This window comes from Harmonia axyridis, chromosome 7, assembly GCF_914767665.1.
Source record: "Harmonia axyridis chromosome 7, icHarAxyr1.1, whole genome shotgun sequence".
NCBI classification, from domain to species: domain Eukaryota; kingdom Metazoa; phylum Arthropoda; class Insecta; order Coleoptera; family Coccinellidae; genus Harmonia; species Harmonia axyridis.
The window spans coordinates 20,051,938-20,068,394 of record NC_059507.1 but is presented as its reverse complement, the minus strand read 5'-3'; the positions used below and the strand labels follow the sequence as shown (position 1 = coordinate 20,068,394).

Here is a 16,457-nt window from a genome sequence, read left to right as displayed (position 1 = left end):
AGATAATTATTAAATTGACTCAAGAGATTAACAGGGTATGCTTTATCAGGATTAGTTAATACTGCTAAAGACGTTAATAAACCTATTAATTTCTTATATGGTTCATCATTACAACTCTCTTTTGTTGAATCAAATTTCAATTAAGTTTTCAAAGGAGTTTTCATATGTTTACAATTAGACATGCTGAATTATTGCAATACATACTTGAAGAATATAAACAATTACTATACTACCTTTTTCATAATTTCTAGTGATATTCATCCCTAAACATTTTTAGCTTTCCCTGAATTCTTTATGATGAAATTATCACTTAAATTTTCTATCAGATATATTCATTCAGAATTAACATTTGTTAAAACAAAAAAGTCATCCACGTACAATGCAACAACAGTTAGCAAGTTATTTTTTGATTTTATGTAAATACAATGCTCAATTGTTGATCTTTTTTAACTAATATCTGTCAAAATTTCATTTACTATATATATTTCCCTGTTCAATTTACTTCTGAGTAAAACCCAGAGCTACAAGCTTGCTCTATAACGTAACGAACCATCACGATTAAGCTTTAATTCAGCTGTCCTCCACTGAATCAGAATTATCTAGTGAAATTTCTATATCATCTCTTATCTATGATCACTACATCTCGACTGGTATTAATGAAATTGTTACCTGTATCCCTTTGATCATTCACCAGAACCCACAAAAATCATTTTTGTCCATATACCTTCAAGAAATATGGAACAGAAGAGTATGCAAAATTCATCGATACAATTTTCAGATTCTAAAAACGCCTTAGTTCTTCAGGAATGTCCAATTGGTCTTTCAATATTATAAATTATGGAAAATAACCTACTATTAACCAAATTTTTAGATTTCAAAAGGTGTCCTTCCTTGTATTTCTTAATAAATTATGAAATGGAAGAATAATTTGTTGCTCAACTGAAAAAAGTATTGATGAACCTCGGAAATGAGGGACTTCTTATAACCTGATTTCTCAAAGATGTTACTGATATTTTTACGATTGCTTGTAAGGCAACATTAGCCATGGGTTTTTGAAAGGTAGATCTATTCATTCTGCCCCTTTTTAGTTTATTATAGCTATACTGAATATTCCTAGAACAAAATTTCACTGTAGGTCTTTTCATAGATCTTATCGAATGATTATGTAAATTCAATATTTGTCAAAACTGAAAATAAACATTGAATGCAGTTTCTTTTTCAGGTATTATTTCTATTGACTGATAATAACTGTCACATTTTGATTATGCATTTTTCCCAAATTTTTCAAAGAAGAAAGGAATTGCCATTTCTAGAGAAATGAGAATTTCAGATTTCAAAATATCTAATTACTACTTCGAATATATATACACCCTATATAATTGTTGATCAAATATTGTGTATTTCTTTACAAATTAGTTAATAATTTGAAGCTTTAATCTCAATTTTCAGACTTGAATTGGTCCAACATCTCTAGATACTTCAAATTGATATTCGACAAATAAATATCCTGTATAATTATTCATCCAAACGAAAATAATCCATCTTCTGAAAAGAAAAACAATGTTTACTATATAGAATTAATTTTAATAATGATTCAAAAGTGATGAAATTTTGCAGACTTACATATTTTGGGTCTTAGATCACGAATCCGCTGTCATAAATTCATTAATTCAGTAGTTTTTTTTTTTTAATTGTGAAATTGGCCTAATGAAGGTGAGGTTATCCACATTAATAGCTAGTTTTCTTGTATTTTATTAACTGATTCTCGTTAGAAATGATTAATTAATCACATTTCAAGCTTTCCCTGGAATAAAAATGCCTTTTTTTCGTCAAAATCGATGATTTTATCGATTGTTTATATATGGCGGCGGCCATCATGTTTAATACGTAACGTCTGTCAGATGCATAGACCTAATATTAGGTCTAATAATCTAATAATCTGCAACGTTGCCTGTATGCCAGATCTTCTTGATGGGATCGGTTTTTTACTCGGTGGAAATTCATATTAATAGATAAACTGTATGGAAACTCATAATTTTCGCACAGCTATTCGAGCAGAAAATTCGGCAAGTTTATTTTCGAAATGAATAAATGGTAGTTCATATGGTGTTATTCTGGTTTTTTCGATATTGGCATCGGATTCAGTTTAGTACTCCTGAACAGTGTTGCCAACTTGGCATTTTTTATGCTAAATTTGGCATATTTCAGACATGTTTAGCTTTAAGTTTTGGCGTTTAGCATATAGCATATTATTTAGCATATTTTCAAAAACGAAAAGCCAATTACACCATTCAAAAAATAAACATCGTTTCCATAATCAATCTTTAGTATTAACCGATGTTTATAATTTCTACCGTTTGATTATTATCGATATTTAGCTAAACATGATATATGTTTGTCAACATTGCAAAATCTCAACGGTGATCATAGAAAATCAGGAATTTCAATTTTCAAGTATTAACCGATGTTTATAATTTCTACCGTTTGATTATTATCGATATTTAGCTAAACATGATATATGTTTGTCAACATTGCAAAATCTCGACGGTGATCATAGAAAATCAGGAATTTCAATTTTCAAGTAATGTTCTCTGCTTTTGAGGCCACAAAGTTAACATAAATTATAAATTTTTAATATTAGTTGCCAATAAATGATATTTCACGATCTGAATCTGAATCCATATTTCAATTTTGAAATTCCTCAACAAAACAAAAACATACTTGTATAGCCCTATAAAACTCTTATAATATATCACTGTCCTGGATCTATATAATGTAAAATTGTGAATAATGAAAGCTGACAGTATCTCTTCCCGAATACTTAATCTATTTGAATAAAATATTCAGTTCAATGATTTGATTGCTAAAATTACGACAGTTTTTTTCCCTATAAATTGAGTTTATTTTTATTTAGTTTGTTTATTATAAATATATGTATATAGCCAACACCAAAGTTGAATGGAAATGTCTTCAATTTATGGTGGATTTAGTGAACTCAAACAGTGGGAATTTTTTTGGACAGTACTGCCAGGAATTTCGGAACGCGGGACTATCTATTCTGTGATGCTGGTCCTTCAAACCATAGATAAACAGGTTATATCCTATATGACCTCCAAATTTGTGAAATTCAAGTTAACTGATATATACTAATTCATAAATGTAGGAAAAAAAACAGTCAAAATATCTAGCCTTTTTTTCAGCATATTTAAAAAAAAATTAGCATATTTCTAGCATTTTTTGAACGCTACACTAGCTTATTCTGTTGAAGTTGAGGTGGCAACACTGCTCCTGAACATATACAGGGACATTGATGTTGACGAGGACGCTGTGATTACAAGGTTTTCAAAGGGTTCACAGACCAAATTTGATGTTGTGTTATACTTGCCCATTGTCTTCTTTTTTTTTCATATGAAACAATAGATTTACTATTTTTTTTTTAATTTCTACCTGAATAGATAAAACCGTGATAAGTAAATAAATATATTACAATATAACAAATACATAAGCGTACAAATTTTTTTACCGAAATTTGAGGCTTTATTGTAAATATACATTTGGTTATACATTTATGATTCGAAATATTGCCCATCGCTGGTCACTTTACTTTCTCACTTCTTTCGAGCAGCGTACGAATTGAAAAAACTGGTCATCTTTTGAAGCGAACCACGAATCGATCCAAGTTTTTAATTCTTCATAAGATAGGAAGTGCTGGTCAGCCAGGCTGTGTGCTATTGATCGAAACAAGTGATAGTCCGAGGAAGCAACGTCTGGAGAATACGTCGGGTGGGGTAGGAATTCCCATTTCAACTTTTTCAAGTATATCTTGACTTTCGCAACATGGAGTCGATCATTGTCATGCAGTAAAATCCATTCATCTACTCTCTCGTCGTATTGCGGCGGTTTGTCTCTCAATGCTCGACACAAACGCATTGATTGCGTTCGATAACGATCGCCTGTGATCGTTTCAGTCGGTTTTAACAACTCATAATACACTACGCCGAGCTGGTCCCACCAAATACTGAGCATGACCTTAGAACCGAGAATATTCGGTTTAGTCGTCGACGTGGAAGCATGGCCGGGATATCCACATGATTTTATGTGCTTGGGATTATCGTAATGATCTGTTTTCAGACAGACTAGCAATGATACTCTATGACCATAGAAATTTAAATATCTAATTACTTTACATGTGACAGGTATTTTCATTATCAAAGCTTCACTAATTTGATTTCACGAATTGAATTTCCGATATTCAAATGACAAAATTCTGGATTTATACTTTTCTCTAATTATGTGGCAAATCAGTTCTTTCCGGCACATTTTGTGGAACAAAATAGACTGGAACGGATTTATCTATTATTTATCAAATTTGTGATACAGAAAACTGTTCTACCAACCAACATTTTTCAATGCAAAAATCACTAATAGATATTTATGGAAATTTCCGTCAATTTCAATAAAAAGGCAGTGAATTCGGGAACATAATGTTTACAACTCGTACAGAAGGCTCATTCTACCACTCGGTCATTTTGAACTCTTGAAAGAATATCAATAAGTTCTGCACTTGTATTATAAATATCTTATTCCATATTCACGATGAATGCATTAGAATTATTGGTAGAACTCATCAAATTTTAAATCAGAAATTTCCTCATCTTCTTGAAAGGATGTTGCATACTTCATGAATATCCATTATACTGGATGGAGTACCTACCTAGAAGAAAAAAACCTCTACCTACCAAATGAAATAAAATCATGCAGGACTCCTGTGTGCCAATTCTATTCATATGAAAAAGCGGTAGAATACATTTTATGAATTCAGGAAAAAATCAGCGTGGTGATGAAAAGGGAGTAACAGAAAGTTTGAAACATCCTTCCGAATTATCTTCACGTCAATTGGTGGTAAATGTGGATATTTCTGATTGAATGCTCGACAAGTTCTCGAAACAATTCTGTTGCATTCACCGTGGATATGGAATAGATCCAGAATTTCATTATTTGAATAACGGGGATTCATATCATCAAATTATAATCTACTAGATTCAATAATGAGTACACCTGTCACTTTGAAATAATTGAATATTTGAAACGCACTCTAGAAACAGATTGAATGAAATTGACCCTACGTATAACATAAATTCATAAAATCTGGAATAACTCTTGAATTATTGAATTTGAGAGCATAATCATGTTTGAACACTACCCTTATTTTCACCGTAGAATTCAACGAAATCACAAAAAAATAGGGTTCTGATTTGAAAATCGAAAGTTATGATCAAATTTTGTTCACAATTTTTGGCACAATATTTGAAACACCCTGTGATGATATTTTTCAAATTCAAGATATGCACGATATTCCAACATCATTCTAGTTTGTGAAAGTGAGTTGAGTATACGCATAGGATATTCACAGTGAAAATAATTCACGTGATAGTGACTATGGAAATTCTCTCTTTTTTACGGTTTTTTCTTAATATTTTGAAAACTATGAGAACTAACGCAATAATTTTAGCAGAGAGTAATTGAGAATGGAAATCTTTATAATATCTGAGACACAAAATGAAAAAAAATGTTTTTTTCGAAGAATTTTTTTTTTAATTCTTGTATAACCGGAAGTGCCAGAACTTCTAAAATATTTTAGCTGAATAGGGCATCATGAACAATGTCATATTCTGAATTTTCAGATTTCAAATCGGCCCCGTTCTCCAGAAACGTCTAATAGGCCTTCGAACTTGAAACACCCTGTATAAATATTCATATAAATATCTAAATATAAATATTTTTGAGAGGTTAAGCTCGATATCGGTGTAATCTGGGATTTGGTCCCATAGAAAAACTCGAAACCCTTAACGGCGAACCCCCTCAAAATTTAAGGCTAGGACCGCCCTTGGTTTGTCGTCATGGAAAGTTATTTGCATCAAATATTTTCATGTGAGCAAGGGCGAACCGGTATGTTCTAGGAAAGAAGTCTTATAGAATTCTACCCTAGAATCAGCATAGGATACCGAGTGAATCGTCTAAAATCAGCTAACGATACATGGTTTCCGAAAAAAATCTTTTATTTTCTAGAGGGATACCCAGTGAAGGATCTACCGGCATAGTGACGGGGTCCAAGGGGCGGAGCCCCTTCGGCGAGCAGAGCGAGTTAATTGAATAGAGACAAACTACAGAATCGTAACAATATATGGGTCGTTTAAAAGAGAACTGTAGAAGATCTTTCGTATTCTTCAACGGAAACAGGATTGACGTAGCTGGTAAACCCGAATTGATCGAGCCTTATCTAGCGTTAAACATCGTCTTACAAAAATGCTCGTTAGCGTTTTGCGCCTCGTTCAGGAACTTTTTCACTGGTGCTTAAGAGGGCGCCAGCAATGGCTTTTTAAGATCTTGTTACATGCCTTGTTGACCGCTTTGTTATTGAATTAGGACTACATAACGCCCAGAGCGTTACTTCGGGTTCTGCGGTTTAAACGTGAGAGGATACCTGGACTCCCGAAAGGCTTGTTTTGAAAGTTATAGGCTCAGAGGTCGATGTCGGGAAATCACAATGCATGCATTGTATGTAGGTTAGGAAGAGTTTATTCTCTGGAGCAATTGATTTTTATGACATTTCGATCAGAAAAATATTGCTCTATTTCCCAAGGTTGGCTAGATGTATGGACAGCCAAGGGAAATGTAATCAGATTTCTTGTGTTGTAATCAGTTGTTTGTTTTCTGATAGAAAGAATATTGTTCTGAAAATTGAAAAATAAATAAATGAATTGGTAACGTTGTTAAGAGACGTGCTTGTAAAAATAATGGTTGACTGGTTCGGTTTTCGCGTCTTGTCATAAATAGAATTGATGAAATGTCAACCTAGGTGCTTACTTAAGAGGCGAAAGCCTGTGAATTTTTGGTTTCGACAAAATCTAAAGCTGTTTACAAAAAAGCGTTTGTAAACTTTCAGGAGTGGAGAAGAAAATTCAAGAAGGGTAGCCCTTTTCTATTAGGTGAGCAACTTAGTTCCTGCTGTTTGTTAATAGATGGATCCGGCAGTGATTGCTGGTCGTTTGACATATCAAGAACGTCATGAACCATAGCATAATATATACCTATGGAAACAAATTGTTTTAACACATTAGTGATTTCATTTGGCGTCATATACTTTTGGTTTTGTGAATATGTTTGATTTTGTGCCAAATAATCGTGTAATAATAATGTTGATTTTATTCTTCCATTCGAAGAAAATAAATGCTGAAGCACATCGACAGCTACAAAAAGTTTACGGAGATGCAGCTCTAAGTGAAACAACGAGCCATGATTGTTCCCGTCGCTGTAAAGACGGTGATTCCGATGTTGAGGACCTTCCGCTTGAAGGAAGGCCAAAAACCTTCGGAGATTTTGAATTGGGGCTATCACTTGATGGGGATCCCTCCCAAACGCAAGAATAGCTTCGTCCAGCATTAGGTGTCAACTGCCAAACCATTTCCAAGAAACTCCATGCATAGAGTATGATTCAAAAACAAGGAAATTAGGTTCTTTATGAATTGAAGCCAAGAGACGTTGCACGTCGTTTTTCTCCCTTGGGAAGAAATGTTTCAGCAGTAAAAAAGGAAGGGGTTCCTTCACCGCATTGTAATAATAATAATTTTTTCTGTGACGGGAAAAAAATTTGACATTTTATCTCTGTTGACAGGTAACAAAATATGACTTTTCACGAAATTACTTTTTTCCCCGGGAAAAAAGTGAGTACTTTTTTCCCGGATATATATTTATCTACATATAGATAAAGGAATAATAATAATTCGACCACACTATTCATGGCTTTTGTTGTTGTGCCAGTTCCGAAAAATAAGCGAATAACACTGTCTCCGAGAAAGAACTGCATGTCTTTTTCATTTTCCATTCCATAAGTCTTGAATACGCGGTTTCGTAAATTTTCCGCGATTTAGCTGGCAATAATTTTCGTGACGCTACTTGCGCTGCTTCTATCAACTCCAGTGGAGTCAGAGAAAACTCGGAATCAGACATTTTTTAACTTTATATTATTCAACAAAATAACTACTAAACAATTATTACTTTGTTCGCAATTTTTGAAACAAATCACAAAATTAAATTGACAGCTATTTGATTACTTTGAAGTTTCCCTTAGCAACGCAGGTCTATTTGCAGCTTACTAGTTTAAAAATTCAAAATTCATATCGATAACATTCTGACTTTAATATATTGTAATAATATGTTCTTTCACTATTAAATTGTCGTTTTTCCTGTCACAGAAAAAAATAGTGTATTATACACGGGAAAAATATTAGATTTTAGCTCTCGGTTTTTTGTCTCCCTCCGCTTCGCGTCGGGAGACAACATAACCTCGAGCTAAAATCTAATACTTTTTTCCCTTGTATAATAAATAACTATTATTCGTGCTAAAAATACATAATCTTACACATGTCCAAACAGTAATGAGAAAAAAGAAAAAAATTAATTTAGATATTCTTCAGTGCTATATACCGCGGCATTTGCTAGATGTTTCTTGACTGTCTTCTTGAATTTGTGCAGTGGTAACTGTCTGATTCCCATTGGAAGCCTATTGAACAGCTTAATGGCTATATATTCAGGTCTTTTCTGCTTTAGAGTTTGTAGCTTGCTCAATTTTTGTTATTCCTAGAGAAGAATCCGCGAAAGGAAAATTCTCTCACCAGTACACCTGCAGGCCAGAATTCTGGGGCGCCCAACTTTTTAAATAGTTCTTCTGATGCAACACCCACACTGAACGCCGGATTTGAACCCTTCGTGTCTAGTTTTCGCACTTCTATTCCGTCTTTAACTTCCATTTTTCCCAAATAGTCTATAATGTCCTCTTCCTTAACAATTCCCGCTATTTTTCCTACATACATCCATTTCTTCCTTAATGCACCCGTTATTCCGCAATTATTACTAGATCCAGTGCATATAATTTTGTCTTTATTTTGTAATTTTCGTTTTTTAATTACCGTTTTCCAACCAGAATTAATTTGTTCTGGTGTTGTAATGTCCTTATTTTTGTTGTTCTCCACGATTGTTTTGTTTTCATTATAATTTTCATTTGGAATCGCCGTTACATCCGTGGTAGATGTTGATGGTAACATATTTTTAAGTACTTTGTTACTTGAATTTAAACCCTTGTTTACTTTTGAAGAATAGGTTAGCTTGTCACTTTGACATTTTGACCTTTCTGTTCGTTCACAGAGGATTTCTGCACCACAGAAGTTGACTCAATCATAGACGAGATATGAGAAGGTTGACTTTGACTGTGATCCTTATCTCGACTTTCGGGTTTTTTTTGTTGTTGATTCTCGTTTTTTTTAGAAGATTCCAAATTTCTCACCTTTTCCGTCAATAATTCGTTGTTTTGAACCAATATAGAATTTTTACTCTGGGTTTCGCTGAGTAGGGATTCAAGATATTGTATTCGCACTTGGAAAATATGCAATAACACTCTGGGATCTTCGGATATTTCCTCAGAAATTTCACTTTCATGAATGCACAATGTGGATTTCTTCGTCGCCGCTTGCGTAAGACAGGATGGGTGGAAAATATCTTTACATTTCGCGCACTTGACGAATTCAATTACTTTTCTGTTACAATGAACACAAATTGCCTTGATTTCTTTAATTTTTGTAGAAATACTCGCACTTTTCGAGCGGAGCTCATCTAACGCATCCTCTTCGCTCGCCATCTTGTTGAACCTTGATAGCTTGTGATGCTATTACAGCAACTCAGAGGAAATAAAGTCATGGGGACTGCCCGGTCATGCTTCTACGTCGTCGCCTCGACCGAATATTCACGCCGCGAAGGTTTAGCTGTGAATTTGGTTTGGCTAGATCGGTGGAATGTATCATGAGTTGTTGGAATCGAGTGAAACCCTTGCTGGGGAACGGTTCGACTATAATTGATGCGATTGAGCCGAGCACTGCGCGAAAAACTGCCATAATACGAGCGAGTGATTCTATTGCATGTCAACGTTTGTCCTCACGTTGCTAAACCGGTTATAACCTATCTGAAATCGCTCAAATGGGACGTCCTACTCCTGCCGCCGTATTCCCCAGATATTGCGTCTCAGATTATTACTTGTTTCGGTCGATGACACATGGTCTGGCTCATCAGCAGTTCTACTCATGTGAAGATATCAAAAAATGGCTTGTTTCGTGGCTATCCTCAAAAGATGAACACTTTTACGGTATTATTATTAATTGAACTGGGGTGGTTGTGGCTCGGTAAGACTTCCGGGAACTGTGACCCTGTAGATATTTTGTTCTCTATCCTACTCATTCATGGAAACCCAAGGAGGGCGTCAATGACGTTAATAATTCAACCTCTTTAGGGGCTGTGGCTATTACCTCTCGGGTATCCAGGAACGGCTTCCCCATACGAATGGTTCTTAGGCCAGCCAGCTCTGGACACGCCTTCCATGCGTTCGGCTGTTTCTGCTTCTGATCCACAGAGCCTGCAAATATCATCAGCTGACTTTCCCATACGGTACAAATGATGTTCGTACCGACAGTGTTCCGTCAGCAGTACCACCATCAACTGAAGCTCGGCTCGTTACAGCTTCAAGAGCTTTTTGGCGTAGGTAGGTGAAATCATCACGAATTTCTAGGCCTGAGAAGTTCAGGAATGAAAGTCCAGTGAGTTCAGGAATGAAAGTCCAGTGGGTTATCCTGTTATTCAACTCCCATTGCTGGACCGCAGCTTTATATTGATCTTTTCCTAGCCCACAGAAAGGCTCAGGTCCAGCAGGTGTTAACCTTGATGCACTTTAAGTTCATCGGCTTTTTATTTCCTTCAACAGCACAGTGCCCTGGTACCCATAGTAAAGTCACTTTATTGGCTCTGGCCAGTTGCCTTATGGTGTTACGGCACATCCAGGTCAACAGAGACCCCTGGCAGTACGATTCCAGGGATCTCAGCGTGGTCTGGCTGTCCGTGGTGATGTAGACATGCGCCTCCTTAAGGTTCATTTTAAGACACTCCTGAGCGAATACGTACACAGCCAGTATCTCGGTCTTTAAAATAGAGGGCTCACTTTCAAGGGCTTCAGAGATAAGGTGAGGGTAATCGAGCTCTACCAGAAAGATGGGAAAAAATGTAGCTAACAATGGTAAATAATTTAAATGATTCATTTGTAGCCATTTTTTTTTACAATAAATTTGCATTTTGATAGAAAAACAGTGGAAACTTAGTTGGGCACCTCATAAGATTTGATATGTTTCTCTGATTTTTGTTATTTTTGACGTATGATTTATCGATACAACTAGAGAACTTCCCGAGGTTGGCTTCGCCCAATTTCCTTGTTGTAATCAATAGTTTTTTCTCATTGAAACAATATTGTTATTAAGAAAAATAGAAAGATATAGGGTTGCAAATTTTTTGAATTATAAGATTGGTACCTAACGTTTGAGAAAATCATAGTTGACTGGTTTTATTTTCGCGTCTCATCATAACTGAAATTGATGAAATGCCAAACTGTATTATTACTCAAGCAGAGAAAGTCGACAAAATCTGAAGTTATTTATATCAGAGCATATGGAGACTTTCAGAAGTGGAGAATGAAAAAATTGATGAACGGCGTCGTGGAAAATATTTATGTTTTTTGAAGATTAGGTATGTCCTTCTGATTCTTGTTATTTTTGACGTGTGATTAATTTGTTCCATCTGTAGTCACAGAATATTCACCAATCTCGATAACAAAGGTGAATTTTGGATTTGAAGGAAAATATTGATGTTGAAATTTTCGATGAAGTGAAAGCATATTGAATGATGTAGTCTCCAATGACATTTTAATGAACAAGTGCTCAAAAGATCAGTACCTACTTTGCCCATTTTCCTTAACAAGTGTCCAAAACGAATTGACATAGTTAACGTACCTCAACTTGCGCTTAATCTAATAGTCGTCCAAAATGGAGAAGCTGTCTTAATCAAGAATCATTGAACGAAGCCTCAACTGTCACTTGTCAAATAATTTGACAACAACTGTCAAACATTTAGGTAGATGTACTCGGATCAACAGAAATTAAATATCTACATCTCCAACCCGACGAGAAAAGACGAAAACATTAGCGATACACGGTCGCATCCGGCAACATTGCCGAAGCAAGCAGCCGGATTCGCGTAACGTAAGTTCGAGATCACTCGAGCGGAGTGATATCGTTAGGGTTTCTAAATGTTAGAGGGTTACCTGTTGCTTCGTGATGTAAATAGGCTTGTTCAGGATGAGCCATGTTACTGTCTCGTGACAGGCCGGCATCGTAGTGGATCCGTCATATGTCATGTAATATTCCGTTTCGGGCAGGAGTCCCCTCACCGATATCCTCTTCACCTCGCTCTCCTCGCCTGTAATCAATCAATTCATGTGTCAAATGCGAACATCGGGATTCGACAAAAGAGAAGTTTTTGTTTTTAGGATTCGTGTAGTAAGCTGTGAGACTGCGTTTGTTTAGTCTCTAAGGCAGGTTAGAAGCAAAATGAAATGAAGAATTTTCACATATATTTCAATATTTACAACAATTGTGGATTGTTCAGATTACATTTCTATCGATAAAAAACACAGCTTGTACAAGATGTCCCAAAAGAAAGTACATATGTACAAATTTAAATTGCCTTTGGCAAGTAGACTCATTCGAACCATATGATTCAAAGAAACCATATATTGATTAGAGTCACCATATATCAAAAATTGACATTAAATTCTCTGAAATTGTTATTTAAATTTTAACTGATGATTTGCATATTCATATAACAGAAGAGTAAGAGAGACGACCATATTTCGAAAAATGAAATTGAATTCTCTGAAATTTTATTTCAATTGCAAATAATGATTTGCATATCCATTCCACAGAAGAGTAAGAGAAACAATCTATGACTTTATCTGTTAAAATTGCAATTTCTGTAATTATTACCAGAAACAATTTTCTTTCAGTTAGCCTACGGTGTTCTCAAATGAAAATTAGTGAAATGAATATACAAGTACCTAAGTTTGTAAATTCAGTAAGTTTTTCGAACTATAAGACACTGATGATGAATTATTATAATATAATAAAAATTCAAAATTCCATAACGCACGTCTGTCTTTATGTGAAATCATCAATTGTATTTACAGTATTGGAAATTCATTTTTCTTTGGGTTGGTTTTAATATTTTCTCAGTTAATGAAATTGAATTTCTAGATAGAAACTATATATGAAAAATATATATCAGATAGTGAAGGTTTTGGCACAACGATGTCATAGTTTTGTTCTTTACAATAAAAACACATTTTTTTCTTGAAAATTCGAATTTACTCTTCAACATAGTCATCTTCGAGAATGATACATTCAGTCAAACGCTCCTCTTACTTTTCAATACCTCTTTTGCAGACAGATTCGTCTTTGCTTTCTAAATAGGCTTCAACCTCAACTTCTTCAAAACAGCCAAATTTATTTCCCTGGAGAATTCTTTTGAGGTATTCAAAAAGCCAGTAATGGGTGCCAGATCTAAAGGACGAGTCGAGGTCAACTAGTTTGAAGAATAATTCTTTCAATTTGACCATGGTTTTCATCGATTTGGGGCAACGCCTTTGCAATATACTTTTTATCCATTTTTGCCATTTGTGTGCAAGACCCGAGGCATGACCCAAGACTTACTGAGAGACGTGTAACAAAAAGTTTTTTGTTATTACTTTTGTAAATTGCAAACGAAGACTATATCTACTCATGTTGGTGAAATTTTGTGAAATTTCTCATAAACCTATTTACGACTTGATTTCAATCAAATCAAGTAAAGAGCTATTTTCGAAATATTTTGGTGCCTTGAACAAACAAGCATATGTGCAAACAAGTTAAAATTTTAATTGTCTTGAGTTCTCGCACTTTCACACAGTTATTTCTATTCGATCCAATTAATACCAGACCAAAATGCAGACATCGTTGTAGTTTTCCTTATCGTGAACATCCGGATATAATGGTATAGTTCTAATTGGGTACCTGAGATGAATGAACATCGACAATGTGAGCCGTTTCAGATACATATAATAAACAGAAGTCTGAAATTAATTAACGTAACTAAATAGGACACCAGATAAATGCATGGACAAGGAACGATAGACATAATTATCAGAGACAGAATTTCCCTGGCGGATAAGCATGATTGCACGAAGTTGGAATATGTGTATATTTAGAGTGAAATGGAATTTTTAATTTATATAAATGCACGGAATTGGCTAGGTGGGTAATTCTGACAGGCGAATTTGAATTTATTAGTTGCTAACGCTCTCTCAACTGATAAAGATAGTTGTTTGGTAGTGATGCCTTCGATGGTAGATAACGTTGCGAAATCCCATTAACAAAACGAAATTCTAAATTTTCCTCGATCTTGTTTTACACTGAAATCGCTTATGTTAAACCTCGTCTGTCCTTTTTTGAATTTCAAGGTCCATTTGGAAAATTTATGTTCGAAATTGAAGTCGAGGACTAATATCCTTAAAAAATAGCTTCATGGGGTGCTGATACCAGCACTCTTCGTACGAGAGCCTTGCCTTTGTTTTTTTCTGCTGCTAAATAATGTTATTTTTTTTTGTTCAATAGTGCTCATGTTCATAAAATTGATGCACATCTTAAAGTTTCTATGAGAATTATCAGTGGAACTATCAGATCTACACAAAGATGTAGATCTACTGGTAACTGGTAACCAATGGAAAGATTACCGCCTCATATTCGTAGAGAGGTCTCAGCCAAGAAAACTTGGGAAGAATTTCATTTCTACCCGAACTCATTTCCAATTGTATCCTACCTCCCAGATTCTAGAACTGCCAGGTAAAGTCACGCAAACCTTTATGGATTAATACCTTCCTTCAATCTCTCATGATGGAAGTATGTTACAAGGAAATTTGTCGTTCGGAATGTAGTTCTTGTAATGTCTTCAAAAAACTTCTAATCGTTGATCCTTCAGAGAAAGTTCCAGGTTTCAATCTTCCTAGGAAAATATGGTGTATTTTAAATAAACTTAGGGCAGGTCATGGTCGTTGTAATAGTATGCTCAACCAATAGAATGCCATTGCATTCTATTGATTGTCCACTATGTGAGTGTGGTGTAGAAGAAACCATTGACCACTTGGTGAATACTTGTCCAATTTATAAATTTCATGGTGGTTTTCAAGCTATCCATTCAGTTTCATAATCTTTTTAAAATGGGTCGCTAACATCAAATCAATATAATGGAAACTAACATTTATCACTCCTTTCTGGTTTTTTCTGCTTTCAGATTTAATTATAAAGTCGTCAACCGTTGGTGGAAAGAAAGGATGGAGAAGATTTTGTTTGGATGAAAAGGAAGCCCCTCAATATGAATATATCAGCCTATTCTGTACCTTGAGAGGGTGGGTGGTCTCGTTGGGTGCCGTAGATAGTTTTTAGTCCTCAAAATGCAGTGGTCAGGAGAGTTGAGTGGTGTTCTTGATGCTACTGTGAGTGTTCCGGACCAGAAAACAAATTTGTCTTGGTTGCACAAATTCGAAACAATAAATATGACGATGAGCACGATCTAAAGAGCTTTTAGTAAGATGGAGCTACGTCACACAGGAGTCTTTCTCCAGCTAGGTGATCCCTTAAGACGAGCAGAGATCATTCAGCTTTGTGTCTCTGTTGTTATCACATTGAAGCCAATGTTTTTGGAAATAGTCCTTGGGTGATCTAAATATCGCAATTGAGGACGAAAACATCTTTGCGGCATTATTAATATGAAGTATCTAGATGTGATGCACTCCATAGGTTTATTTTCAACCTTCAGCATAGTAAAACACATACTCGCTATTATTATTATTTATTGAAAATAAGAGATGAGGCAGAAGCCTATACATCTCAGGTGCAAATAAATTCAAAGAAATACATTGCTAGTGTGCGAGGAGTTCAAAACAATACAATTAAAAAGAGAAGGCAGGATGAGAAAAAACAAACAAATTAACATTGGAAATCACGATACAGACAAGTGATGATCAAGACGGTTTTTGGAAGTGTTTATTGACGGGGCGCATACAACTTCACTAGGCAGTGCGTTTCAAGCATGGAATACACGATGAGAGAAAAAATGCTCTCGAATGGTACACTTGAAATTTTCGTGGTAGAGCTTAAGATGATGACCACGCCGTCCCGCACTATCCCGCACAAACAATCCACTCATTTCACAACCGAAAGGCCCATGGAGGGTGCGATAAGTCACGATGAGATCGCCTCGTGCACGACGGTCCGAAAAAGATGGCAGACCAAATAAACTGAGCCTCTCCTCGTACGTTGGACGCATGATACCGAATGGAATCCTGGTAGCTCTTCGCTGGACAGACTCCAGGGTTTCACGATCTCGAACTAGTACAGGCGCCCAGACAGGACCAGCATACTCTAGTATTGGCTGTATATAGGTTGTGTAAAGTAATTTACAGGTCTCCACTGAGCACCGAGGAAATGATCGCCTGA

The 16,457-nt window shown here is 35.4% G+C and overlaps 1 protein-coding gene across 1 annotated transcript in view; it reads right to left on the bottom strand.

The window, feature by feature from the left end:
• Window positions 1-16,457, bottom strand: part of LOC123684980 (carbonic anhydrase-related protein 10) — a 348,197-nt gene that overhangs the window by 18,320 nt on the left and 313,420 nt on the right. Inside the window, exon 8 of the mRNA XM_045624525.1 lies at window positions 12,194-12,348. Coding sequence (XP_045480481.1) covers window positions 12,194-12,348 — 155 coding nt within the window. The remainder of the gene's footprint in view (window positions 1-12,193; window positions 12,349-16,457) is intronic.